Source organism: Trachurus japonicus, chromosome 12 (genome assembly GCF_045865225.1).
Source record: "Trachurus japonicus isolate A0001 chromosome 12, Traja_1.0".
In the NCBI taxonomy this organism is placed as follows: domain Eukaryota; kingdom Metazoa; phylum Chordata; class Actinopteri; order Carangiformes; family Carangidae; genus Trachurus; species Trachurus japonicus.
In genome coordinates this window covers 21,020,293-21,047,851 of record NC_140918.1, presented here as the reverse complement: position 1 = coordinate 21,047,851, position 27,559 = coordinate 21,020,293, and the positions used below count along the sequence as shown (strand labels likewise).

The 27,559-nt window shown below is 39.5% G+C and overlaps 5 protein-coding genes across 7 annotated transcripts in view; 2 read left to right on the top strand and 3 right to left on the bottom strand.

The window, feature by feature from the left end:
* The window catches only part of galt (galactose-1-phosphate uridylyltransferase), a 31,974-nt gene extending 27,135 nt beyond the window's left edge, over nt 1-4,839 (bottom strand). The window contains exons 1-6 of the mRNA XM_085793834.1: nt 4,657-4,839; nt 3,546-3,715; nt 3,320-3,395; nt 3,116-3,164; nt 1,730-1,859; nt 821-877 (exon numbers count right to left, since the gene is read on the bottom strand). Coding sequence (XP_085649960.1) covers nt 821-877; nt 1,730-1,859; nt 3,116-3,164; nt 3,320-3,395; nt 3,546-3,715; nt 4,657-4,693 — 519 coding nt within the window. The 5' untranslated portion in view covers nt 4,694-4,839. The remainder of the gene's footprint in view (nt 1-820; nt 878-1,729; nt 1,860-3,115; nt 3,165-3,319; nt 3,396-3,545; nt 3,716-4,656) is intronic.
* Nucleotides 4,840-5,111: 272 nt separating this feature from the next.
* sigmar1 (sigma non-opioid intracellular receptor 1) lies at nt 5,112-7,817 on the top strand. The gene is made up of 5 exons (XM_085793835.1): nt 5,112-5,395; nt 5,507-5,558; nt 6,586-6,734; nt 6,879-6,971; nt 7,099-7,817. Exons 1-5 carry the CDS (start codon nt 5,251-5,253, stop codon nt 7,326-7,328), a joined length of 669 nt encoding a protein of 222 aa, XP_085649961.1. The 5' UTR covers nt 5,112-5,250; the 3' UTR covers nt 7,329-7,817.
* A 3,194-nt stretch (nt 7,818-11,011) lies between these two features.
* katnal2 (katanin p60 subunit A-like 2) lies at nt 11,012-18,915 on the top strand. Of its 2 annotated transcripts, none has more exons than XM_085793829.1 (16): nt 11,012-11,161; nt 11,985-12,055; nt 13,608-13,774; nt 13,869-13,905; nt 14,009-14,099; nt 14,187-14,285; nt 15,031-15,096; nt 15,198-15,275; nt 15,680-15,778; nt 16,674-16,737; nt 16,898-17,016; nt 17,146-17,237; nt 17,425-17,535; nt 17,986-18,148; nt 18,353-18,455; nt 18,587-18,915. In XM_085793829.1, the coding sequence occupies exons 1-16, from the start codon at nt 11,111-11,113 to the stop codon at nt 18,724-18,726; spliced, it is 1,551 nt and encodes a 516-aa protein (XP_085649955.1). In that variant the 5' UTR covers nt 11,012-11,110; the 3' UTR covers nt 18,727-18,915. The 2 variants fall into 2 exon arrangements, with proteins under 2 accessions (XP_085649955.1, XP_085649956.1); XM_085793830.1 differs by having other exon boundaries at nt 11,018-11,161; nt 18,590-18,915.
* On the bottom strand, nt 18,888-23,148 carry hdhd2 (haloacid dehalogenase-like hydrolase domain containing 2). Of its 2 annotated transcripts, XM_085793833.1 has the most exons (10): nt 23,097-23,148; nt 21,299-21,408; nt 20,997-21,099; nt 20,766-20,871; nt 20,491-20,575; nt 20,153-20,318; nt 19,832-19,882; nt 19,664-19,727; nt 19,435-19,545; nt 18,888-18,943 (listed from the first exon to the last, which is right to left on the bottom strand). In XM_085793833.1, exons 2-9 carry the CDS (start codon nt 21,397-21,399, stop codon nt 19,442-19,444), a joined length of 780 nt encoding a protein of 259 aa, XP_085649959.1. In that variant the 5' UTR covers nt 21,400-21,408; nt 23,097-23,148; the 3' UTR covers nt 18,888-18,943; nt 19,435-19,441. The 2 variants fall into 2 exon arrangements, with proteins under 2 accessions (XP_085649959.1, XP_085649958.1); XM_085793832.1 differs by lacking the exon at nt 18,888-18,943 and having other exon boundaries at nt 19,259-19,545.
* Nucleotides 23,149-24,540: 1,392 nt separating this feature from the next.
* On the bottom strand, nt 24,541-26,463 carry ier3ip1 (immediate early response 3 interacting protein 1). The gene is made up of 3 exons (XM_085792436.1): nt 26,291-26,463; nt 25,940-26,041; nt 24,541-25,574 (listed from the first exon to the last, which is right to left on the bottom strand). The coding sequence occupies exons 1-3, from the start codon at nt 26,379-26,381 to the stop codon at nt 25,519-25,521; spliced, it is 249 nt and encodes an 82-aa protein (XP_085648562.1). The 5' UTR covers nt 26,382-26,463; the 3' UTR covers nt 24,541-25,518.
* Nucleotides 26,464-27,559: the final 1,096 nt, after the last annotated feature.

Here is a 27,559-nt window from a genome sequence, read left to right as displayed (position 1 = left end):
AATGGCTCTGTTGGAGTGCTGTTGAAAACGGTTTTTGCCTGTTGCCAGTATTTTCCATCTCTATCACAATTAAATTTGTTCACATTTTACTCAGCCTCATCATGAACAAAGTTAAACTTGGTATAACAGCTTCATTCAGAGTGGCTGCTGTGGTCAATCAAAAAGTAATTTGTATTTGCTTGGATAACTGACATGTTATTCTGACAATATTGAAAATGTAATATATCCCTTTGTCTGCCTTGACTAACCATCCTTCTGTTTGTGTTGTTCTCCCTCCTAATTCTGCTGCTGCTCAGCGTCACACTGTGAGGTGACAGTCTGACAGGAAACATCTCTGTCTCTCTGAGTTGTTAGTCTTGCTTGAATCACCTTACTGAATGGAAAAACATGAAAAGACAATGAACCGCCTGAAGCAGTAATATAGGTGTGACTCTGTATAAAAAGCAATAAAAGGAGGAAATAACACACTCACATGAACGTGCTTACCCAAAATGTGACAAAGGCACACAGTCACTGATGGTTTCAGAATGAAGAGTTAATTAACAGCTTCTATGTTGAGACAAGTCTGGCTCAAAAACATTTCAACACATGTCAACGGCACTCTCAGAGTGAATCCTAAAAGCCAGATGTGCAAATTGGACCAGTGACAGATTGTATTTTGGAAATGTGTGAATATATTTTTATGTGTAGCTGAAATTGCACAAAGTCCAGACAAGACTGGACTAATTACAGGTGAATTAGAGGTGAATTACATGTACACTTCAATCAAAAGACAGCTTGCATGTGTTTGTGCAGCGTGTCATGTGTGTATGTTTCCTACCTGACAGTGAGGATGTGGATTTGAACATCCCATCGTGGCTCCTTTATTCTCAAATATCTACAAACAGAAAATCAGAAAGCAGATTAGGCAAAAGTTTCATCCTTTGCAAGATTGACATTTTACTGATCCTAAATATGACATTTTTCAGAGGAAACTTAAAATACTGGGTTGACCTGTAAATATTATCTAAAATATCAATATTTTCCATTGCACACACTGGTCAAATTCCTTTGTGGACTTAAGAAATGTGTGCTAGCATTCTGTGATTGATCTTTTTTTAACTGACTAAATATGAATACTAAAATACTTTACTCTAAACTATCTTTAAAAAAAATAGACAAAAATCAATAGGATGAAAACCACTAGACAACTCAGCATCAACTCAAACTGTAGTTTTATGGCTGTAGCTAATGGCTCATGAGGATCCTCTCCACACTGAGCTGATGAAAAAGCTGTAATTTTCTTTGCATCACTGTGCATACACATTTTAATGAACATAAACATGTACATCAGCCATTAACCTCGAAATTGACCAGTAAAATATCCCCTGCATGTGATACAGGAAGTGTTTGAAACCTAGCTGTAAAAACTTTGACGTCTTATCTACATCCTCATCTCGGCTGCTGCTACAGTTTAGATTTGCCACTTTGCCCAGAGGCATCATTAAAGTTTCAACTAATCCAATGCGAGACACATTAAAATGAAAAATTTGGAAAATGCAGAAAACCAGATGATCAGTGATGCTGCAGCACAGGGTGAAACGTTTAGCTCATACAGTTTTACAAATATCCACTCCTGAGGGAGAATTAAATCATAATGTACAAAAATAATTAGAAATGTGTGTGTGTGTGTGTGTGTGTGTGTGTGTGTGTGTGTGTGTGTGTGTGTGTGTGTGTGTGTGTGTGTTACCTGAATCCAGGGGTAGGTGCCGCCAAGTTCTTCAACAAGCTCTGTCCACTTGTCAATCACCTTGACAACCTCCTCTATTTTCATGAGAGGGAGGGTGACATCAGACCAGGGATGGAAGCACATGACCTTACTGTAGAGCACATGAAGAGAGGACAACAGGGAGGAACAGTCACACATCAGACAGGTTACACAACCTCGACTGTGATTGTTCTGAATGTGATAACTAGTTAATGTTCTGTCTCATCAGTTAAATAGTAAAATGTGATTACTGGACATCTGAAACAAGAATCAAGACTTAGTTAGGATTAATTCAGATATAACTCAGTTCCTCAGAGATCGGCGGTCTCCACAAATACCAACAGCACTGGTAGATAGTTGTAAAGTCTCTGGAGTAAAAACAGATATATAGAGTTGTAAACACAGAGATGCAGTGAATCTTCTCCTTCACCACCCTATGAATAGTTCATCCACTGTAAAGTGGTTAAATGAGGTTAGATGAGAGCACACAGTAGACTGTATACATCTTTCCTATTACAAGAACAAGACATGTTACAAACACATTCACGTAAAAATTTCAAACAACGCTCAGCCCTCTGTGGCTGTCACACACCACTGTGTATTGTGCATGTAAGGGAGCACTAACAATGCATAAGCTCTCCCATTAGGCTTCTCCAAGCCATCTATCGACTTTGACAGCAAACAAATGCAACGGTCGATAGCTATAGATCAGAAAGCTGGTTCGAAATGGTTCACATTCATGACTGAATGCAGCACACTCCCAGGAATAGTGATTTGCAAGATGTGGCCACAGGTAAAGCTCTTATTCCCTGCTTACCAATATACAGCTGCTGAGGCAAATATCACTGCTCAGAAATCTATGTCATAACATCATTCAGACATCTGCAGGGTGTTCTTCTGACACAGAGGGAAACATCCCCATCTGCTGGTGGCATGTTGGAAACACACATTTACATGTACAGTACTTGCGTGTTTTTATGACTTTGTTTTGAAGCCCCATGCAGCTGATTGTGATAATGATGATGATGACAACTAATGAAAGTTGCCTCATGTTGTGTATGCTCTGATTAAACTCATCAGTTCAGATGTAATTAGTGAAAATATGAACATATCGTAATAGAAGATGCCTCCATTTAGATACAGCCTCGATTAATTCAAACATTTAGACCGCATATACATTTATATTATGTTGTATTAAATGTCATGTTAAATGATCATGTGCAGTATCAAACACGTGTTGTCTGATGTTTTGAAACTAACATTTCTCTTCAGCCCCTTAAATAACAAAACTTTATACAATAAGACAGTTGATGTGAACTGACTCAGTGCTGTACAGTGTGCGTCTGTCACACTAAGCTTTGTTCTTACCAAACGCCTCTGGCGGCTTTAGACTGGAACAACGGGTGTTGTTGTGAGCCTGAAGGAGAAACGGGAAATGTAAGTCATTTCAATACTATTTACTATTTACTGTAATTTCAGACTATAGAGCATGCATTTTTGAAAGCTTTCTTTCTATTACTAGAAACAATTACTTGTTACTGGTAGTTTCACAGAATCATAAATGAGACTTGCCTGGATCTGGAGCATCCGGCTGAAGAGCAGGGAAATCATTTTCGAAAACAAAAGTGCTGTCATAGTCTGGATTTATCTGAAGGAATAACGACGGACAGACGAAGAGACAAAAATGGGAGAGAAACTCAAAATCCCATTTGTTGTCCAAATTGATTACCTTAAATAAGGCCACATACATCATCTTGGAGCCAACACATCTGTTCATTTATTATACCTATAGTCTTACCTCTCCATTTGCGCGTGTGTTGCCAGGACAGAGTGGATTGCAGGGATCATATCTGGGAATGTGTTCCTCAGGAGGTTTTTCCACCTGACCTGCCCAGGGTCTCTTCATGCGGTGGGCCGACACCAGTACCCAGCTGTCCCGCAGTGGGTTGTAACGCAGGTGCTGGTGTTCTAAGGTATGAGACATACATTAAGATGAGGCAATGCAATTAAACACACATAAAGAGAGGGTTGGCAAAAATGGGACCTTATTAGTGCAAACTGGAGGAAATTACTGATGTTTCTTGTTGAATGTTGCCAAGCATGGCTTCAATTAATTATTACTTTAATTAGCATTTAGCATTTTTATTTATCATTGCAAAATAGTAAATCAGTGTAGCACTGTGTCAAAAAGACTATCACGCTCACTACTACACACAATCCGCAAATGAAACACATCCAAAAGCATTCAGGAACAAATGGGTTCCTGCAGTTTCTACATAGCAGTGAGCAACAGGAACTACAGTATAGTCACGAGGCTGCACAGCGCTGTGTCTGCGACTGTAAAGCGATGAGCAGGTCAGTGCAGCCTGACAAATAAGTTGTCACCTTATTTCATGTTACAGCGTTGACATAAAAAAAAAAAAAAAATACACAAATGAACTCGGGAAACTTAACGTGGAGACCAAACTTGAAAAATATGATATTTTCACTGTAACTACAGTGTCGAACGATTCTGCCTCACATTAAAATATAACCAAGGAAATTTTATGAACAGCTTTGACATTCAGGTAAATACGGCTGGTAAACAGTCCTCGAAGCACTGCTCTGACTGCAATAACACTCAAATTTAAGTCATTGCTACGGTGATACGTTTAAATACAGGACAATTATAAAGATCCTTCTTAAAACTGTCAATATTAATGGTAATGTTTAGTGGAGTCATAAAGCCAAGCAGAGTTTAACTGTGTATCCTGTGTGTATGTGATTCGGTGTGATTGTAAGTGGTCTACTCGTGTTGCTTTAGGTAAAGTAAACCAGCAGGACTTAGCCTACAACATCTGCACGGACCGATAACAATATTTTCATCAGCTTCTGCTCTTTAACTGTGATGAGCTGACAAACCTTCATACCTTTAGGATCAAAACTGACTTCTTCCTTGACGCTCATGTTGGTCGGTCTGAGAGAACCACTGGCTCCCTCTGAACTTTAGATATCTGGTACTACAGCCATGAAGAGAGGATCGCCGGCGCAGGTCCACAAATGCATCATTGTCACGTGATTCGTGTAGCCTTCATAGTTTACGGAAGTTCTGAGCCAGGAGAGATGCACGGACCAGTATATCTGGTAATTAAGAGTCGGTTGATGCCTTCATTTACAATGTATACTATAAAAATAACTTTAAGTTAAATCTCTGTTTGGACCACACTACTTTAAAGTGAAGCTACGTAATTTTAAGTAATGTTTCATGCTAAAGAAATCAAAAAACCTCAAGTAGGTTTTCCCTGTGTGCTGGCAACCCAGGAGTCGCAGCTGCCGACGCGACCAACTCGGCTTGTGATTGGTCCAGTGCTGATGTCCCGCCCCCACCTGAGCAGGAAGAAGCTGTCAGCGGGACTCCACGCCTCCTCTGCCGATGGCGTGTTTGGAGCGACCTGTCTTCCCCCAGTGTGCACATGTAGTGTAAACCTGCCGCCGTGTCTTCGTCTCTGCGTGTTGTTTCAGCCATGTCTGTCGTTAAAACCAGTTTAAGACTGTTCGTGTTGGTCACAGTCTCCGTCCTGGCCGTGCTGCTGCTGCGCCACTGGATGGCCACCAAGCAGTACGTCTTCAACAAAGAAGACGTAGCTAAATTGGCCAAACAGTACGCAGGTGAGTTTGTGTTTGAGGAGTGTGGCGCCTAAACAGAGTGGAGACCACCCTGTAAGTCACTTAGATGGAATATAATTATGACATATTGACTGTAAATCCCTCTATTCTCAGGACAGGACCACGAGCAGGCCTTCTCCAAAGTGGTGGTGGAGCTCAGGAAGAGGTAACAGCCACAGTATTTCTTACTACAAGTGGGGCAGTTATAGAAACACTGAGAGATGCAACTAATGCAGCTAACATCATTAGTAATTAATATGAGCACTCGTCCAAGACATGTGTGGTTGTTTATGCTGAAAGTGACCATTCAAGCACTGGACTGTGACTTAACCTTACCTCCCACTTCAGGACTTTTAGCATAACATTGTTAAAAGTTTGTTCTATTCAGCCTCAGTATTTGCAGTCCAATACAAGTTTTCAGTATACTGTAAGTGAACATCTGCCACTTTCTCTGCTTTGGTAAAATTTAAGTATATATATACTTTTTTTTCTTTTTTTCTTTTTTTTTTTTTACAATTTAGTGGTCAAAATATAAAAGGCTGGATCGCAGATGACTGCAGTACAGAAACAGATCAGAGCATGCCCCTGTCCTCTGCCCAATTGTAATAATAGCACTAATACATTACCCAAAGTGGTATGAATAAGACTATAGTAGATTGATATTGTGTATTATTTGTTTATCAACATTTGTCAACAATCTTTTTGGGTCTTTTGATAAGTGGTGAAAACACGACCTGCATGAGACATGTGATTTAGAGTTTTTCTTAAAAGTTAGTTGTACTTCCCTGTAAGTACATGTAGGAGGATATCACTTGATAAATGTGTCTCATTGTACATTCCTAGTCTTAATTTAATACTTTTAAGCATTCTAATTCTCTGTAAGACTGGTAAAGGCCACATTTGGAAAGGTGGCCCGAATGAATATTTAGCTACTTTTATTTGATCAATTCCCTAAATGATTAATCTGTGAGCCAAATGTTTTGATCGACTGAGCAATTAAGTCAAAAGTTCTTGAAAGATCCAGCTCAGTTTTACAAACTGAAGCAGACAACAACACTGCGTCTTTGCATGTAATCCCTCTTTAGTTTGTCTTGAATTTGGTTCAAGTCATCTGTGTGATTTTTATCAATGTTGTTTGGGCACTCAATATGTTTCTATAGTTGTTAATAGCTCATAATGTGTGATTGAATCAGGTATCCGGGCCACATCTTGCCAGACGAGGACCTGCAGTGGGTGTTTGTGAATGCTGGAGGTTGGATGGGCTCCATGTGTCTGCTCCATGCCTCGCTTACAGAGTACTTGCTACTGTTTGGAACTGCAGTGGATACAGGAGGACACTCAGGTGAGAAAGGAGCGAGTTAAAAGTCAAAATAAAACAGAGTAGTTGCTCCTGCACTTATGTAATAGTAGTTACGCTTGTTCTTTTCCTTGGATTTGTGTATATTAAATTTGTGTCTACTGTATGTCCACTTCCTGCTTCTTTCAGGTCGTTACTGGGCTGAAATTTCTGACACAATTATCTCTGGTAACTTTAGACAGTGGAAGGAGGGGACAACAAAGAGTGAAACATACTACCCTGGTAATACTTTAACACACAGTTATCTGAAACATTGTTATAGGAATGTCTCGCTCTTTTTTCATTCAATAATTGATATACACTTCTCTGAATGACATTTTCTCTTACCTCCCGAATCTTTGTCCCACAGGTGACACCATCGTACACGGTGTGGGCGAGGCAACATCAGTCCAATGGACCGCAGGCACATGGATGGTGGAATATGGCAGAGGTTTCATTCCCTCCACACTGGGATTCGCTCTGGCTGACACCCTGTTCAGCACCCAGGACTTCCTCACAATGTTCTACACCGTACGCGTTTACATCAAGGGTATGCTGCTGGAGGCTGGTACGCTGCTTACAGACGCCGGTGTCTTCTGAAGCACAGCTGAGGCTCAGAGAGCTGCACATGGACAGTCTGTAGTTCGCCACGTCTTGCTGTTTTACCTGTGAACTCTAAAATCTAGCATGGGGAGAAATCTGTGCTGAATAAGTTTAAATATTAAAATGTCTTACCTGAAATTGTAGACAATCCGAGTTTGCTCCCGCACAGTTGATCCCGCCATCTTTCAAATGATCTCTCATTGTCAAAAGCTTTACAAACTGTGTCTGACTCCACTTCAACCAGTAGTCTTAACATTTACCCTGTGACTTTAAACTGCTGTACTACCCTACCAATACCACCTGACAACTTATCATTCTGAATCTAAGCCATCACATAGTCCCTCAGTGATCTTCAACATCTTAATACACACAGTAAGCATTCCTAAGAGAGCTCAAACTGCCTGAATAGTCACAGTCTTTGGTGCCATGAAAGTACACATCATCCATACTTCATCCGGCTTCAGGAATTGAGGCCTTAAAGCAGAAGTAAGCGGAATGTTTGTGTTAATATAAGTCTTAAATAGTTCTATCTTCCGACAGCAAATATAGACTGTTTGGTCCGAAACACGAGTCTCTCAGTCACTCTGCTCTGCTGTAAGCCGAGGAGAAAACTTTCCTTGTATCCTACAACCTTTATCCAATGAGGAGACAGAACGGCATGAAGGGGCGGTCCTCTCTGTGTGTGCAGCCAAGGGGGCAGTTGCATAGACCGAGGACGATGCGCGTGAATGTGGTGACGTAGGGACGAGGGCGGGGACTGCTAACTCCATCCGCTGACAGGAAGTTAGCCAAAACGACCGGATCGCTTACTTCTGCTTTAACTTCTCCGACTAGTCCAACTACTCCTGCCAAATCTGAGAAAAATAATGCAATATTAAAACCAGGTTTTTTTTGCAGCATTCAACAATATTTTAAAAATAATAAGAATCAGAAAACTTGCTGTTGCACATTTGTGGACCAAGGAAATATGTTTAAAGCAAATATCCAATACTTAATTTGGCTTGTGAAATAAATCCAAAATGTAAAGCCAAAGTCACTATTTTCTAAACATCCATGTTATATTTTTATGCATGTGGAGTCCTAGAAAACGAGGACCTCATTTTGAAGACCTGCCTCAGTGGTCTGTTGATACTATATCAATTATTTTTTTGAAATTTTTGATGAGGGTGAAATGATGTAGAAAGCTGCCTGGATGATGTGTGTGTGTATGTTATGTCCCATCTTGCCCAGTTCTCAGATCCATACTAGCTCAGAGACAGCAGTGGTTTTAATGATTACAGTTACTTTGCTCAACTCTTTTTCAGCAATTTTCACATTTCTCAGTTTTTCATCTCACAATCCCATTTTTTTTTTTTTGGAACAAGAGTTTCAATCATGTATCTTCTCCCTACCATTTAGCATCAATGAAATTTATAATGTTTGTAAACCTGCTTCTTTTTAGCTTAACATTAACACTACAAACTTTGGTAACTTCTGTGTTATACTGTAACTCTACGTGTTTCATCCATTCATTAATTGGATGGATCAAATTTGTAAAACATGACCTCATTCAATAACTGTGGTTTCTTGACATTAAGTAGACATGGCACATTATTTTTTGGAAATGTAACTAGAAATAGATTTGAATGATCAACTAAACTACAAAGGTACAGTTTCCTCAGCCTCTGTTCATCGTCTTGAAACTTGCACTAGCCCCACAGGGCAAAAAACGAAGCACTATCCACCAGCCTCCATAGTTACACATTTTAACAGTCCTGAGCAGAAATGGCAGAAAATTATTTTAGGAAATCATCTTGGTGTATTTCACTAGAAATTGTACTGTAAAAGCAAATGACTGCTGCTGTGTCTGCCATTTCCTGATAAAACAGCCTTATTCTACACACATGGTTTCCATGGGAGTGAAAACATACAGCAAAATAAAATGCAAGATGGACAGAACACTTATTACTGTAACTGAAATGCTGATGTGTGGATGTGCAATTACTGTGAGATGAGGGTGAAAACTGACAGTCCTGGAAGAAATAAATGTTTTTAAAGGAAAATTAGTCAAGCCTGTTTTCATTGTTACTGTACTTTGTGTACACTATCAAGATCAATGTGAAAAAAAAAACTCACCATAGCACGGATGGGATTTAGAGGTCAACTCAAGCCACGAGGACCACATGTAACCATGATTCAGCACTACCTTGTTTATCACAGGAGTCTCAACACACTTGATTTTCCATTGTATAGGATATCACTGCATAATTCATCACCCTTGCCCTTGCTCTAGAAAACAAAACAAAACATTTGGGGTAATTTTAGCAGGTGAATAGAATGTGAGTGAAATCACAAAAGTGACCTTATATAAAGAAGGAAGAAAAGATGGCGAGGTTGGAGATGAGATTAGAGATTGTGAGAAGGTGGAGGGACGGTGTTATTCAATAAAACAGGCCAACAGAAAAGAAGATAGACACATCCATCCTCATCTCTGTCTGTAAATGCCAAGAGGATGCACACAAGCTGATCTGTTGTCATCATATCCATGAGAGGTCTAGGTGATGATGATTGAAGTGTGTGTATTTCACAAGGGTGTGTATTTGCTTATACCTGCTTTAGTGTGTGTGTGTATGTGTGAATGTGAACGTTCATGCCTGTGTATGCGTTCTAAATATATAACTCTGTGGTGTTCCTGTTCCCTGCCTATCAATCCATCTCTACATGTATGTTACCATATTACCACAGTTATAGATTTAATGTCAGCCTAACAAACTGCCCGACCCCTCTGCCCTCTTCCTCTTTAAGCCTTTTAAAGGAGATGTATTCATAATCGAAGACAGGCGGCTGATGCTGAAATACCAGCGTGCTCAGGCTGCAGCCACACCTTAATGGCACAGACGACGGCCTCTTTGACTAATCACTCTGGCTCCTTCCAGGCTGATGATATCCTCCCACATGTTGGCCTGTGCAAATATATCATTCAGTTTGAGATGTAAGCAGAAAATATCACATAGGGTGGATACAAAGCATTCCCCAAACACACACACATGTACGCCTAACCAACATAAACATATCAGTCAACAAAGCAGCAATCACAATCACTCAGGTAGAAAACCAGTGACATGCAGCCTGCCAATTAGGCTCACATAATTAGGTGTCTTTTAGAAAGAAAAACAAAACCAGGGAATTGAAGAGAACCCATGACTTAATTGAGTCTCCAATTTACTCACAGCAAAGCTCTTTACTGCTCTCGAGTGGTCATCTTCAGGACCACATCACACGTTTGATATTTTTGGATGAAAACCTTCTTTGCAAAATCTCATCAGGACCAACAGATGAACCCAAAAATATGGCAAAGCAAATTATCAACTGACAGCAAAATTTGTGATTTGCAAGGAAAGAAAGTCAAAGATTATTTTTGCTCAATTTTCTCTGTCAACATCTCATGGCCATTTTTCCTTTGACTAATTTGGTTTGGTAATTTTGGATTTAAGAAATTACTTTTTTTATTAGATTAATGTATTCAATTATTCTTACTAGCCAGGGATTGCTATTGTTTAACATTATTCAGTTCGTTTTTCAGTGTTTGTACTAACTTTTTTTATATACAGTCAAAAATGTACACACAAACAAGAGGTGTGTCCTGAAAGTACGGAAGCCCCGAGGTGATGTGAAAGCGTCAGGTCAGGATCTTAGTCTATGGTCAGGATGGATAAAAACAGAGCAAACTGACAAAGACGAACAATCAACTATTTGTGAAAACTGGTGATTACTGTCTCACTGCTCTCTTGGTATTAATAATGGAGCTCTCATATCAATCCATGAAAATCGCACACCAAGCCCGGGAGGCGGTGAGTGTCTTGTCTTTAATATACTTTATATCAGATTTGATTGGCAGCTAACAGTACGTCAAGTTTGCAACTTTTAGCTAACCGGGTCTTGAACGCTTATGGGAAAATAAACTGTCCCATATGACATGTACTGTCACATTACTTAAGTTATACGATGCATTCCCAAGTCAATACCTTATTGTTCATGCAACAAACAGCAGCAAAACTATCACAACTACACGATAAGCCGCTAGCAGTTGAGCTAATCAGGCTAATTTTACATACCGTAGATGCAACTACTCGGCGTCCGCTTGTTGCTTAGATACGAAGTCAGGTGGTTGTCATCATTAGTGGCACATTGTCGCCCCCTGCTGGCGACTGGTCTCTCTGTCCACCGCCCAGTCACTGCAACGTTTACAAAGAGGCAAAGTAGCTACTTTGTACTGTAATACAACGTTAGTAGCCTACTGTGCTGTGTAAAAATGTGTTAAATCGCTTCAGTGCTTTTTAACAAGGGACATTTTGACTTGATAAACACAGGTGTCGTTGATGTCACCTGTGGTGGCTGTATGCTATGAAAAAGAAAAAAGAAAACAAAATATATAATTTCCAAAATAATTGGTAAAGTACTACTAAATCAAATATACTAGGACTCTGAAATAAGAAGGAGCCGTTGTTGATTACTAGCATGCTTTTCTATGTCAAAATGTCAGTGATGATCGTTGTTATTAGTTACACATGATGCCACTTCCTAACTAAATCAAGCTTCCTAACTAAATCAGCTCAAGTTTGACCTGTTTCTGAATGTCAGTCACTGATTATGTTCTGTGGTGTTGTCCAACAGGATGAGCTGAGGACTGAGATGAGGAGGAAGAGCCTTCTCAGCCTCATCCACCACCACCTGCTGGGGCAAGGGTCAGTATGAAGTACAGATAAGCAGCTACTTGATGACATGTGAGGTGGACCCATAGGGGTGGACCAGGTAGTTATTATAGAGGTTAAAGGGGCATGTCAGAGAACAATATGAAATATCTAGATTTCTGGTTCAATACACATTATAGTCCAGTAATTTTAGGCCAAAAAAGGGGTCAACGTTAAACAAATTGCAACAGAAGCAAACTCAACTGATTTTGTATCCTCAGCATGTCCTGAGTGAGGGAAAAAAAGCCCCGAAGAATCCCATTAGGGGAAAGTTTCGAAAAACACCCAAACATATCCCATTTATACGCATATAAAAATTTTTTTCGCGTGTATAGGGTAACATTTTTAACCTTTAGATATCTCCATGAAAATTACTGAGTTGATCACTTATATTAAGACAAACAAAAAATGTATAACAAGTTTTTTGAAATTCTTTGTTAACATGAGCAAATTTGCATAAATGTGTATACATTTGCATAAATTCCACCGTTTTGACGGCACATGTATATATGAAGTTGCTGTGGTGGTACCGGCATGAAAACTGGAATGAGTTGACTCCATCGGTCAACCGACAAGTTGACCACTTTAAATTTCAAGATGACTGCAATTTTTCAAGACAGCCACATCCTTAGTAGAGCAGGTATGACATGAGCCAACAGTGCATAATCCAATTACGTATGGCTAATTTGCATACATACAACACCTGATCTAAACATTGAGTAGAGCAGGTGAAATGTCTTGTTCAATCTTGTTAACATATAATATGTTAACAAGATTGAACAAGACATTTTTTAACTGTAATATGATATTACAGTTAAAAAAGGAATGGAACCAATTTAGGCTACCCATGAGCATTAATAGAGACGGAGCATGTCATACCTGCTCTACTAAGGATGTGGCTGTCTTGAAAAATTGCAGTCATCTTGAAATTTAAAGTGGTCAACTTGTTGGTTGACCGATGGAGTCGACTCATTCCAATTTTCATGCCGGTACCACCACAGCAACTTCATATATACATGTGCCGTCAAAACGGTGGAATTTATGCAAATTTATGCAAATTTTCTCATGTTAACAAAGAATTTCAAAAAACTTGTAATACATTTTTTGTTTGTCTTAATGTAAGTAATCAACTCAATCATTTTCATGGAGATATCTAAAGGTTAAAAATTTTACCCTATTCAAGTGAATTTTTTTTTAATATGCGTATAAATGGGATATGTTAGGGTGTTTTTCGAAACTTTCCCCTAATGGGATTCTTCGGGGCTTTTTTCCCTCACTCAGGACATGCTGAGGATACAAAATCAGATGAGTTTGCTTCTGTTGCAATTTGTTTAACCTTTTCTCATAAAATGACTGGACTATTACTGGAAGATGGTGTGTGAACTTTGTGCCAATTCATACTGAAATCATAGCAACAAACATACAGATACATGCATGTGTTTATATGTAAAGTATAACTACATGCAATTAATAGTCAAAACAAGGTAACTTAGTCATGTTGGTTACCTAAACATAGGACAGATGTATGTGTGTGTCTGTCCAGCAGCTATGTGGCAGCAGCAGTGGCCTTGGACCAGGAGACAAATGGAGGTGTGAGAAAGTTTGAGGTGTGCGATAACATCGATCTGGAGATGGTGCTGATGGAGTACGAGAGTTATCACTACGTCAAGTTCCAGAAATATCCCAAACTTATCAGAAGAACAGCAGAATCAGGTACATGACCTCCTCTAGCACACTGAACACTGAACAACATACTTAGCAAACAAATCTGAAGTTCTGGGATATGCTCAACCTTTTTCTGGTTTAGGTGAAAACAAATGTCCAAGAAGTGGTGGAGTAAAGAGGTGAGAATGTCCAGCCAGCTCTCACACATTTATTTCACATCATATTCATAACTTATGAGCCATGCATTGCCCTACATTATGTTTTGTGCCTCTCTTTCATCAGGAGTCCCCATTCAGCTACAAGGCCTCTTCCCAAAATCAACCCCACCCAGAGGCCACAGTGTGGAAATGGAACAAAGAGGGCGGCCCCTGGTGTAAATACAAATAGACATTGGCAGTATTAAGTACAACATAACATATGGTATATTACACATACTTACTTTCTGTGTATCATGCTGCAGGAGAATGGTTCGTCTGTCCCCTCAGAGACGTCCGAGTTTGGTCTCAGTGTTTCCTCAATTAAAAATGGACCAGCAGGAGAAGCAGCTGTGAACAGAAAGGTACTGAGGAAATAAATGGTGGTTATTTCAAAAAGATACATTTTATTTTAACTTAAAGCAGAAGTAAGTGATATATTTGTGTTAATATAAGTCTTAAATAGTTATATCTTCCGACAGCAATCACTTACATAGAGTGTTTGGACTGAAACACGGGTCTCTCAGTCCCTCTGCTCTGCTCTGAGCCGAAGAGAAAACATTTATCGTATCCTACAGTTTTTATCCAATGAGGAGAGAGAACGGCATGCAGGGCTGTGTGTGCAGCCAAGGGACGCCGTGAATGTGGCGACGTAGCGACGAGGACTGTTATGGTGCGTTCAAGGAAACTCGTATTTTTCCGACCGTGAAGTGGTACCAGTTCGATCTGGTACGAGTTCACCGGTCGGAAGTTACGAGTGGCCGTTATAGTGACTTTCACCGGTAAAACAGGTCGGAAAAACACGAGTGGGTTGCCTGGAACGCTACAAAGTCGTAAGTTGTGACTTAAAGCTGTAATTTACAATTTCAAAAGCCTGCCTGGAACGCAGCATTAGCGAAAACGACCGGACCACTTACTTCTGCTTTAAGACAATATTAATGCTTGTTTTACTCAAAATTGTGTTTGTGTCACTCTGCCTCTATATCTGTCAGAAATACAAAACAAATCCTTTTTTAAATTGATTTTAAGAATTTTAAACCACTTATGTCTGTTCTATTCTACACCTGAGTGTTTTTAAGAAAAAAACTGTATTGTCTAATTTGGGGACAGGTGACTGACGGTAAAGGTCCGATTCATGATGCAGTGAGAGGAGCCGGCATTGACTCAGACCACATGGTAATTATCTGAACAACACATCTGTAAAAGAAGCAAAAATCTATTTTTATTAATTTTGTGGCACAAAATACCTGAGAGTTTTATTTCATGTGTTTTTGCAGGAATGGCTGCTGAAACCTCTCAGTGGCTTTTCCGGACTGAGTGGTGAGATGAGAGAACTGGCTTCAATCATCAGCAGGGTACAGACCGTATGGTTTACACTAAACAGAAAATAGAGGAGCATTTTTTTGTTCATTTGTTTTTTTTAAACCTTTAGCACAACGTAAATTCTAAAAAGCCATTTTAAGCCATTATTGTAATACCAAATATGTCCACCAGAGAGCAGTGAGACCTTTATTAGTTTGTTGTATTAATGAAGGCCCAGGTTCAATATATTTCCCTTATCTGAAAGGACACCTATCTATGCAAGCCTAATCGCACCAAGGTGTATGTGTGTGTGTGTGTGTGTGTGTGTGTGTGTGTGTGTGTGTGTGTCTGTGTGCGTGTGTGTGTGTGTGTGTCCATTACTAGCTGGTATCTCCCACATGCAATCCCTCACTCTGTGTTTGTTTGTGTGTGTATGTGTGTGTGTTCACCCCTATAGGACATCTATTTGCACAGCCCAAACGTGCGGTGGGAGGACATTGTCGGTCTGGAGGACGCCAAGCGATTAGTCAAAGAGGCCGTCGTCTATCCCATTAAGGTGCGTCCGCTGCCCAAGCACGCTGGTATTTCAGCACCGGTCACCCGTCTTCGATTCTGAATACATCTCATTTAAAGGGCTTAAAGAGAAGGAGGGCAGTGGGGTCAGGCCAGTTTGTTAGGCTGACATTAAATCTATATCTGGAATAATATGGTAACACACATATACAGATGGATAGATAGGCAGGGAGGAAAGCAGGCGCTCGTGGAATGCCATCAAGATTTATACGCATCGCCACATTAACACACTTTTGCCTCTGTGTACAGGAAATTCTCGTACAAATAAAAGCAGGCGCACAAACGCATTAGCGCACTCACAGAAAATACATAGACACGCTTCTATCATCATCACCGAGACCTTTTTCTCATGGATATGATGACAACAGATCAGGTAGTCTGCATCCTCTTGACATTTACAGACGGAGATGAGAACGGATGTGTCTATCTTGTCTTCTGTTGGCCTGTTTTATTGAATAACACCGTCCCTCCACCTTCTCACGGTCCCTAACTTCTGCCTCCATTATTATTCATTCTCTGAGGTATAAGGTCAGTTTTGTGATTTGAGTCAGCCCCTGTTTGCCACCTAAAATTCAGACTGATGTGCAGTGTGTGGTATTTGCAGCACTGATTCAGCCATACATCACCCAGGTCACTTTCCCTTGCACACAGCTCAACTTCTAATTCATCTGCAAGAAAATGGAAGTACGTGTTACACTGCTGGAAGTTGGTAATAAGTTCAAAGCTATAAATTGTTTTCATATTGAAACACGTCTACGCTGTCGTAATCTTCATATTTTACTCACTGCTTTTATCGCCCACTCTTTTCCTGCCTGACATTCCCTTTTTTCTGTCCTTTACTAAATTTATTCTTCCATCTCCTTCTCCTCCTCCTGCAGTACCCCCAGCTGTTTACTGGCATCCTGTCTCCATGGAAAGGTTTGCTGCTCTATGGCCCCCCAGGTACGACCTCCGATGCTGTATACCTTTATCAGATTGCAAAAGGAAAAACATGTTTTCTTGATTTGCTGTTCATTTGTTTCCTACTATGAAAAATTTGCAACGTTTTGGAAATTTACCTGCCATGTATTCTTGTGATGACCTGGCTCACATACACACGCAGGTACAGGTAAGACCCTCCTGGCCAAGGCTGTGGCCACAGAATGTAAGACGACCTTCTTCAACATCTCAGCCTCGAGCATCGTCAGCAAATGGAGGGGAGACTCAGAGAAACTGGTCAGGGTAGGTTGTCCTCTAATTAAAAACTGATCAAATGCAACAAATAAGAAAAAATCAGGTTTATACACTCATTTGTAATGTGTGTTTTTTAGTTTCTATGTTTAAAAAATCTACATATCTATATTTCTGTAGGTTCTATTCGAGCTGGCCAGGTACCACGCCCCATCCACCATTTTCCTGGATGAGCTGGAGTCAGTGATGGGTCAGAGAGGAACCAGCATGGGGTGAGCTCAACCACAAATGTAGATGATGGCAGTTTAACCTGCGCTGAAGGTCCAGTATACTGTACCAAAACTGTTTGTCCCACAGGGTTGACCCTATAGTTACTGTGTACTTGTGTGACTGTGAAGAGCTTTAAATGACTTGTGTAAATGGCAGATGTTGATCTAATAGTGTGGTGTGTTTTTTCAGAGGAGAGCATGAGGGCAGCCGCAGGATGAAGACAGAGCTGCTGGTTCAGATGGACGGACTGGCCAGTTCAGAAGACCTGGTGTTTGTACTGGCTGCCTCCAACCTCCCCTGGTAACACTCAGCACCTCAACACCTACAGCTTGTATTTGTTTTTCATAATGAATTATAAACAAACTAATGTCTGTGTTGCCAATTTACTGTAGGAGGATGAGGACATTTTTCTGATCAACTGCTGCTTCATTTCACTTTTGTGTGAATTTGGCAATTCCCTAAAACAAAATCAGATGTTATTATCATCATGACATCTGCAGATTACTTGGATTTCAGCACCATCCAATGATGATTTTTAAATTGCAGCTACTGAGAATCTATTTCAAAAATTACACCCATAAAGATACAAGCTGATAACATTACTATTTATTTTATATACTTCGATCCAAGAACTGGAACCTTTTTTTTTTTTACAAATGAGAATTGATGAAGGGACAATAATGGTATTTAATGAGCATATACAATGATATCAGTTTTTGTACAGATGTGTAACTAGTCTTCTTCTCTCAGGGAACTGGACCACGCCATGCTGAGGAGGTTAGAAAAAAGGATTCTAGTGAGTCTTCCACAGTCTCCAGCTCGCCAGGCCATGATCTCCCATTGGCTGCCCCCTCTCAGCTCCACAGGAGGAGTGGAGCTACGGACTGAGCTGGACTATCAAGTCCTAGCAAAAGTGTGTTACAGTATGATTTTTTGAGACGTTTTAAATGTAATCTGCTGCGCTTTGTCACTAATATGAGAATTGCAATATTTGGCATACAATCTTTTTTTCTGAATCTGTTTTGTTTCCCCATCAAAGAGAGAATAAATGTACAGTAAACTCAAAATACAGTGCCTCAGTTAGGCCTGATCCGCCTGTGTTTTGTGTATATTTCAGGATATGGAGGGTTATTCTGGCTCTGATATTAGATTGGTGTGTAAGGAGGCTGCCATGAGACCAGTCCGCAAGATCTTTGATGCTCTGGAGTCTCATCGGGATGGTAGGACTACACACCATCTACATGCCATGTGAATAGATTAGATGGCCTAAATCCATATAAGATAAACACCCATAGCAGCCATGTCTTCTGTGAGGTGTCCCTGAATATTGACTGTCACTCTTCCTCCACAGGAGACACTGACATGCCTGCCATCCAGCTGGAGACTGTGACGACAGCTGACTTCCTGGAGGTCCTTGCACACGCCAAACCCTCAGCCCGAAACTTGATTGACAGATACACAGCCTGGGAGAGAGAGTACGAGTCTGTCTGACACCGATCACACAAAGACTTATTTTAATATGGAGACAAGACTGCCACACTAACATTGCAACATACTGCAGTTATACTTAGTGGAAGCTGTAACAAGAGTTTTAACATGATGCTATTTTTAAGCCTATGTTTTTTAAGCTTTACACGTATGTCATATTGTACAAAGCTGGTAATGTATTAGTATTTTGTATATCAGCATTATGATTTCATATTTGATACTGAGGGGAAAATACTGAAATGTGTTAATACAAAGCTCCTGAAGAAGAACCTGAGTGAGTGCAACTTATTCTGCTGCTGCCTTAAATGTTTTTTATCTATATGATAAGTCTGAGCACAAAACATTAAACAAGAGTTACCAGCTGAATATTTATTGTTCATACTTAAATTTATACATTGTAATATAATGACAGACATTGTGGCACAACTTATTTCGACAGGTAGTATTTCCTTTTAACATTTTAGACCTAAAGAGAGGAGATTCAGAATCAAATTGACATTTTCATTTTAAATTTAGAGAAGTCTGAAACAGGCGGTCAAACTTTGAAGAACCACAAGATGGTTATTTTAATATAATCATGGTGAGGGGAATCTTTCTCCTCCCTTATGTCCACTGTTAAAGCATTATAAGTCTACAGAGATATGTCAATGGAAGGAGTGTTTCTGTGCAAAGCCTGTACTTGAAAATGAATGTGTAGAGTTCTATTGTTACTTGTAGCTTATAGCAGGTTCTTCAGGATGTGTTCAACAGCATCTGGGAAACTGTTACAGGTCAGGTGGGGAGGGGGGTTGATTTTATTCTCATCTCCTTCCCTGTATTTACCTGAAAGATAGAGAGAGAAGGTATGACACCAAACACTAACTAAGCAAACATTATCTAAACATGTACTGTAGGTTTCAAATGGGAATAAACTGGTGGAAGACGTCTATTTTTTTCTTACCGGTTCTGACTAGAATACCCAACATCCCTGCATTCTGAGCTCCACCCACATCATCTCTTGCATCCTGTAGGAACATTGCAGAGACACAAACTATTACAGACCAACGTGTAATAAAATACACAGTTGTTGCTACACATGTTCACAGGTTGGAGTATGGAATATACTTACATCTCCTATCATGACGGCTTCACTGGGGCTACATCCTAAGTCAGACAGAGCCTATTTGGTGGAACAACCAGAGAGCAATAAAAAAGTTAATCAAGTGTTTTAATCAACTCTGAATCCAATTCAAGTGATGCCTACTAAATCCAATTATTTAAATACAAAAATAAATGCAGAAAAACTGTACATTTGTGCAATAAATATAATTGAAGCATATGATGAGGTGGGATTCAGTCCATTAATAATTCTATTTCAAAGAGCAGTGCATTTGTGTGAAATATTTTAACATGTATTTAGGGAAAAGGTGAGGTAAGTGAAATTTCCAACCTGTGTGAAAAAAGTTTTTTCCGGCTTTCCCACCACAGTGGCTTTACAGTCTGTGGCGTACTCCAGCCCCGTCACAAAGGGCCCGGGGCCAAGGGCCAAACCGTCCTTACGTTTGTAGTAGCGAGCCTTATGGATGGCAATGAGAGGAGCACCATCCAGAATCATTCTAAAGGGAAAATGTACACGATCAACAAAAAGTTCAACTTTATTGAAAACTACAAACTAAAAAGCTGAAATTTGGCTGCTTTTCAATCATTAACTCAACTCTTCTCTGCAAAACAAAAATGCATCACATGTGATTCACTGAGAGTAAATAAATAAAATAATAAATTCAGCACCTGAAAGCTCTGTTGAGTGCTTGGTAGTTGAAATGATCTGGAGCGAGTCCGATGACAACAGCGTTTGGATCTGAGGTGTCAATACCTGTTAACAGGGGGGCATTACACTCAGATACAGATTTAAATACGCAAAGAGCTGCCATGTTTTTTGGTTCAATATTAAATGAAATAGTGAAGGTTGTTTCATTGATGGTCAGGACTAATCATCATTAGTTACAAAACTAAATTTGACAACCTGTTCTCTCTCCATCACACACACAAATGTAACCCAGTACCAGTGAAGTCCTCCAGTGCGCTGTCCTCCACCAGCAGTAGTGGTCTGTGTTGTTTCTGCTCCAACAGGCTCCTCGCTGCACTCAGAGATGTGAAGATCTCTTTTTCCTGCACAGTGTGGTTCATTTTCGAATGACAGCAAAATTAGGAGATTGCACCTGTTTCCTCATATTTTCATCATTTTTTTGTATTTATTTAGCATTACAATAAAAGCATTATTACTTGGCCTTTACCTGGAGGTTGAAGTTGAGACGTTGCAGTCGTTCCAGTAAGTTCCTCTTACTCTCCTTGGTTGTGTTGGTCACAAACTTCACAGCCACAGACGCCTGTCGTAACCTCACACCACCAAAACACACATCTTATTAATCTAAAATGCTAAAATTAGTAATATATTAATACTGGAGATTGTGGAGAATGTGTTCTATACATGACAATATGGCGCAGTGAATATATTTTTAACCAAAGGATTGTATATTCTAAGGACCTGTCCTCTTCATTCAAACTCCTCACCCTATGGTTTGGGGCTGTATCCTACCTGTTGAGGGCGTCCTGTGCTCCGGGTACAGCTGTGTCCTCTATATGCAGGGTCCCACTCAGGTCAATGAGGACGGCCTTCAGAGCTCGTCGGCCCGCCATGCTGGACACCTGCAGTGGAGGACATGGTGAACATGACCCAGAAAGACCTAAGGTTAAGAATATGTTATATAGCCTTTAGGGATGCAGTGGCTGCTTTGGTTTTGAACTGTTGTTTGGACATACACACACTTTAACCATAACATTTTTGCTGCCTCTACTGTAGTTTATGATTATGATTTTCTAAACCCCTAAATATGGCCAAGGTCTGCTGTGAATGGAGCTTAACTCAGTTTTAAAAAGCTTATTCGTTCAAAATAATATATTATTTTAGAGATTACACACCGGTAGATGCAGAATTGATCAGATTACAGCGTTATTCAAACCTGCATTAGGACAAACTGAGAGGATTATTGACTGGTTTGTCTCCAGCATTTATGGTTTCCTGCCTAGAATACAGATTTTAGGATTGTATTTTTTGGGGGGGAATTTGATTTCTGACTGTATGATCCCCTTTTATTTAGATATGCTTGGATTTCTGTCATGTACTGTAGTTATCAATGTGAGACTACAATTAATGCTCTTAATACCCACCAAAATAGGTTAAACATATACACGCATTCTGCCGGTAGATCGTGCATCTATTATTTGTATTTAGCTCAACTAATCACAGGAAATAGGAATAATCGGCTGCACCAAGCTGAGAATAAGCTTTTTTTTTCTTTTTTTTTTGCGTGTATGTGGAATATTATATTACCAGGACACAGGCTGTACTGTAACAAGTTTAACAGTTCGCTAAAACTGAGTCCTAGTGTGTCTGTAGTATTCAAGCATACTCAACAGTATGCAGTGACCTTAGATTGTGTGAAGATGCAGAAATCCAATTTTGAAGAGGGATTTTTGGAGAAATAATTATAAGACTCAATGATTTCTATGTGATGTACTGATGCCGCCAAAGCATCTCAGCTGATAGACCTCCATCATAAGCACAGGTGTAACTAATGACATAAAGCACTGCAGCCATCGTTAATGTTATGAATTACACCTGTGCTTTTCCTGTGAGAAATAGCAACCACTCCACCTACAACACACCATCAGAATTATGGTGTTTCATTTATATTCTTTCATATTCAGTGGTTCTTGTCTCATTAATACTGAATATATCACACTTAAAGGTTTCATCTCTTCTAAACCATTATCTCTACTTCATTAATATTCTTGTATTATTGCAACAATGGCTTTACATTCTTACTGAATTACCCAACGTGGTGTAACAGCTTGCTAAGTAGTTTGTGTTCTTTAACATCCGTAATTGCACTGTGTTCACACAGACTATAAGACACTTTGCAGGTGTTTGTTGTAGTTTTGTAGCTCTAAAACTGATGACACTATTGATATTAAGCTAATTTGTATTCACCTATATTACATTACTGTGACATTCCTGTTGTAAGTGTGGTATTTAATGGCCTAGTACTTCTCAGACTGACACTGTAACATTAGAACAACGTGCTTATCAAACGCTGTTAACATGTAGTTGATATGTTTTTAAATAATGGTCTAGATTAGAAAACCTTACTTACTCTTCACTGCACCTGCAACTTGTCCCACACATGAATGAAAGACGTAGCTGGGAACTTTAATGTTTCTTTCATGCATGTACAGCGCATATGTTGGGGCTACAGAAGGCTGCTGTTTTAATTGTAAAAAACTGCGCAAAAACTGTATAAAGTTTATTTATTTAGATAAACTACCCGGCTAACCTTCGGCAGCAGCAGCAGCAGCTGTTCCTCCTGCTTCCTGTTGCCGTCGTTTTCTTCTTCTTGGTAGGTTTGATTTGGACTTGTACTGCCCCCTGCAGCTCAGTGACTGCAACTGCTCCCACTCTCCTCTAAATCCCTGCACCAAAACCATCTCAAAACAGAAGTATGACTTTTCTACTTTATCGGGAAGCCAGCAAAAATTAAAAATTAAAAAGAAGAAAAAAAAGTTTTTTTTAATGTCACATTCTCTTTCTGATATCACTCTATCTTCCTCTTTTTACTATTATTATTATTTTTCCAATTTATATCAGATAAGAGGGTTATCTTTAACCACTTAATCACTCATTCAAATAATAACAAAAAACATATGTATCCCATCCCACTAACAACCAACAGATGTATCGCATTAGTGCATCTTTTAGGGCATCCAGATAGATTTAATATGTTGGGGGGTATTATCAAAACATCAAAAACCTCCTCTCTGCATGATGCCAGCCAACACTGATCAAATCCTCTTTTCATGTTACCTCCACATAGTGAATAACACTGATTTTGGTTTTCAGTTTTTCTAAATATTATGCAGTTCACATGAAAGCACTGTGTTGGACAACTAAATTTCTAAATGAGTACCATCTTTTAATTCACTCTGACAGCTCTAGCTTCAGTTTAATGTTCTAGGTTTTGATCCTGTTTTTGCCTATTATGTTTGATGTTTTTTTCATTATTAATAATACACTCACTAACCCTTGATATTGCCGGAAACAAACCATCTGACTTTGTGGCATGCTTTGTGGCCACATTTGTTTTATTCTGGATTTTTCATATAATTTGTCTCCTTTCTTTTTTTTTGTTCAGAGGCTTGCTTTTGTGAATAAGTAAGCTAAAGAGTGGCAGAAAACTCAGAAAACTATAGAACTGAGGAGCGTAAATGAAGATGAATGAAAAAACTGCTTCAAGCTGACCTGTCAAACCCCATTCTCATGGTTTATTGTTGTCAGACCACCGAGCAAAACAACACGACCTGTGAGGAGCGGATACGTATTCATGTTCACTCGCCTGTGATCGCTTACAGATTTTCTGCCGAACCTGCAGCTAAACTCTGACTAATCACAGATCAAAGTGGCTTTACTGCGTAAATCTCCCTGATAAACATATGCTTTTAATTCCAGCAGATCCCCTTTTCCCTCTCACGCCCCCGCTCGTGTGCATTTAGGATCAAAACTACTGTTAATAAAAATATTTGTGAAGCTTAACATGGGAGGAAATAGTGATAATTCACAGCATATGGGGATTATGAAGTGGAGCACAAACATGGTGTATACAACGGCGGTAGAAAGAATACTGCTGCATTCTTTGTTGCTTGTTTGTTCCGTAGTTGGTTGTTGTGAACTGCAGTAGCCTGTGTCACTAATATGCTGCAACACTCAAAACATAATCAAAACAATTTCATTATACATAATAATACATTTATTTCACCACCCCATTAATGTTTGTGACATTTACTGGGTGTGTAAAAGGTACAAAAGTACATTGTTTCGAGTTATGTTTGGCAATAATGTTTAAAATTTACATTACACATATTATACCAAATCCTAACAAAAATAAAACACTGCACATTTTTACTCTTCAGTAAGTAGATTACTGAGAATGAACAAGCTCAAACTGTACTGCTGTTAAAGTTTACATTTGTGAGGCTCTAGTAGTGTAGGTGATGGGTTTCCTTCACTGTCACAATGAGGACTGCAGGACCATGTGTCCACAATTTAAAAAAAATGAAAAACTCTTATTGTATGGCCTAACTGCTGACCTGGAACATTGCACGATAAGAACCAGGGCTGAACCCAATGTCAGACACGCATTTACTGCACACTGCAGCGATCCATTGTGCTAAACCCCACTGTTAAGAGAAGTGAAACTGGAATTACTGTCTCTCCTGCTGACATCAGTTCTTTGCCACAATGATAAAAAAGTAACAAGTTCCTCATTGAACACATGACACATATCATCAGGAAATCACTGAAACAGATTTCCTTCGATGTGTCTGTGATAGAAGGTGTGATAAGACAAGTGAAGAGAAACACTGTGCAGCACAAAAACTAAAGCAAAGGTGACATTTTTTTCATATCTTGTCCTTTTGATGTGACACTGTCACAGAGGTTAAGGGCAGACATGAGGTGTATTTCAGTCCAGATGGCTGCTGAGTTCCTATTGTTATAATTCTGAATAATTGTGGTTTTCTCTTTTTTTTCCTTTTTTCCATCCACTGCCAACAGTTATGAAAAAAATCTTCCATACTGTTGAATACCGGCAATAGGCAGAGTCTCTGAATGACACACAGCACAATGTGTGTCTGTTTGTTTGAGCACATGTAGTTGTTCCTTGGCACATATCTGGTCTTCTGTCTTCATACTGGCACGCTGTGTTAACCAAACAGCAACAGCAGGACGATGCAGGCTGAATTCACTATTATTAAAGGCACTGTGAAAGACAAAAACAAGAAAACCACATCAACAAATGTCTCTCATTTGTAAAATCCCCATTCTCTCAATAGGAGAACTGGACAATCACTAAAATGTGTCTGAGTACTGAAATGTTTCTTTATCTGGCAAACAGCTCTGAATAATCAGAAATCTGTACACAACATTAAACACTGATCCAAATTAGTAGTTTGGGCATAAAGTAAACATCAAACAAGTATTGTGCTGTTATAAGGTCCCACCCACACTCTGGTATTTATAAGCACAGGTATCAGAATACCTCCTCGCAGAACACCTACAGTAGTCATTCTGAATATGACATTGAAACAATGTCTTCTATCATAGATGATAAAACGTTTTCCCCACCTCTCATGACAGTCCGAACTGAACGGATCAGATTGAGGATCTGGGCTTTGACTCCTGGATCATCCCCAAAACCTCCGACCCCCTGGTCAACACCCCAGCCGACTGAAGACACACAGAGAGAGGGATGAAGAAATGAGAATAAAGACAGGAGGTGGCAATAGATCGACAGAGAAAAAGTGGATGTTTGAATGGATTTTTAACCATTTAACCTCATTGTATTCCTCCATAATTAGCTGGCTGCAGTAAGTTAACTAGACAGCAGCGACTACAAGCTAGCTGCTTTTAGCGACGTTTCTCCGTTATTTCAATCAAATGTGATGCAGGTTGTAGAAAACGTGGCGGAATACTCACTCTTGCTGAGAAACCGCTCTTCGTGCAAGACGGCGATGGCATTAGTGCACAGGATAGCGGTCTGGATGAGAGAGTAGAGAGTAAACGCCATGCTGGCAACTTCTTCTTCTCCTCCTTCTTCTTCTTCGTGCACCACTCCCAGAGATGCAGATGCCGTAAACCAGCAGCGGAGGTCGTGCAGCAGAAGAACAGGACGTCCCGTGCTTACGACAACGCTGAACGCTCCCTCTTCATCATTTCAAAGTGGTCTTTCATACACAATGTGCTTCTTATAAAATATTAGGCTACGTCGTATTAGCATAGCATTTTATTTCACTTTTGATGTGCTAATTTATGTCGCAGTCTGCGTTTTCTTCAAATAGAAAAAAAAAGGAAAATAAATTACGGTAGGCTATGTAGAAAAACGGCTTATTTATAGGGTTTGTTTTTTTGTTTTGAAGATTTATGGTTGTGATCATGCATTACTGTCTAATAAATTGATTAAAGTGATTTCTTTCAGTCCTACTACTGCTTCTTATGACATGTTTAATTTCCCCTTTCATTTATATGCGATATGTATTGCGTTTTTATTTGGTTTTCATACATGTGTTTCGTGTTATTTATTTACGTTATTTTCAATTTGAGAGGACCTCCTTTATGTGGATATGACTTGGTGACCATCAACTGATCAAGGCTGTAAGGTATTAGTGCATGTTTCAATCCTAATCATGACACCTCATTCTGGTTGTTGTTGTATAGACTTTTAATTTACACATAAATAGTAGAGAAACTACAAGAACATATTTAAATACATCTGCATTAACAGTTTATAATGATAACATTTTTTCTTGGTAAATGACCACTTTATCCATTCATTCATTTCATTCTATAAACAAGATAAGGGTGAGTGCTCCTTTCTATTCTCTCTGACAAACACCGGACTGCACCGTCATCATTGTGTCTCTTTTTCTTTATAACATTGTAATAAATAATATTTTCACAATCAGGGTCTGATACTCAAATAAATAAACAAACAAACACATACAAGTAGACATGACTGTGAGGCTCAGTGATCTCACTAATGACATTTTATACAGTCGGGTGAAATAATTTACAGGTAGATATACAACACTGACAAACTTTGCTCCTCGTGGCCCAGACATTCTCTTTAAGAGCGAACACGTAAACAGAATTGGCCTGTAAGTGTCTGTTCACCGTCTGCCAACACCCTATAATCTAAAGGCAGATACAGCAGCTGATGGTGGCAAGTTTTTGCCTGTAAGTTAATGG

Coding starts and splice junctions, on each gene's coding strand:
- katnal2 (XM_085793829.1), top strand. CDS start 11,111: ATGGAGCTCTCATATCAATCCATGAAAATCGCACACCAAGCCCGGGAG. Junction 12,056..13,607: donor CACCACCTGCTGGGGCAAGG/GTCAGTATGAAG, acceptor TCTGTCCAGCAG/CTATGTGGCAGCAGCAGTGG. Junction 15,779..16,673: donor CCGTCGTCTATCCCATTAAG/GTGCGTCCGCTG, acceptor CTCCTCCTGCAG/TACCCCCAGCTGTTTACTGG.
- sigmar1 (XM_085793835.1), top strand. CDS start 5,251: ATGTCTGTCGTTAAAACCAGTTTAAGACTGTTCGTGTTGGTCACAGTC. Junction 5,559..6,585: donor GTGGTGGAGCTCAGGAAGAG/GTAACAGCCACA, acceptor TGATTGAATCAG/GTATCCGGGCCACATCTTGC. Junction 6,972..7,098: donor GAGTGAAACATACTACCCTG/GTAATACTTTAA, acceptor TTTGTCCCACAG/GTGACACCATCGTACACGGT.
- ier3ip1 (XM_085792436.1), bottom strand. CDS start 26,381: ATGGCGTTTACTCTCTACTCTCTCATCCAGACCGCTATCCTGTGCACT. Junction 26,042..26,290: donor AGAGCGGTTTCTCAGCAAGA/GTGAGTATTCCG, acceptor GTGTGTCTTCAG/TCGGCTGGGGTGTTGACCAG. Junction 25,575..25,939: donor AGTTCGGACTGTCATGAGAG/GTGGGGAAAACG, acceptor TGTCTTTCACAG/TGCCTTTAATAATAGTGAAT.
- hdhd2 (XM_085793833.1), bottom strand. CDS start 21,399: ATGGCGGGCCGACGAGCTCTGAAGGCCGTCCTCATTGACCTGAGTGGG. Junction 20,872..20,996: donor GTCTCAACTTCAACCTCCAG/GTAAAGGCCAAG, acceptor CACACTGTGCAG/GAAAAAGAGATCTTCACATC. Junction 19,546..19,663: donor GGGTATTCTAGTCAGAACCG/GTAAGAAAAAAA, acceptor TCTATCTTTCAG/GTAAATACAGGGAAGGAGAT.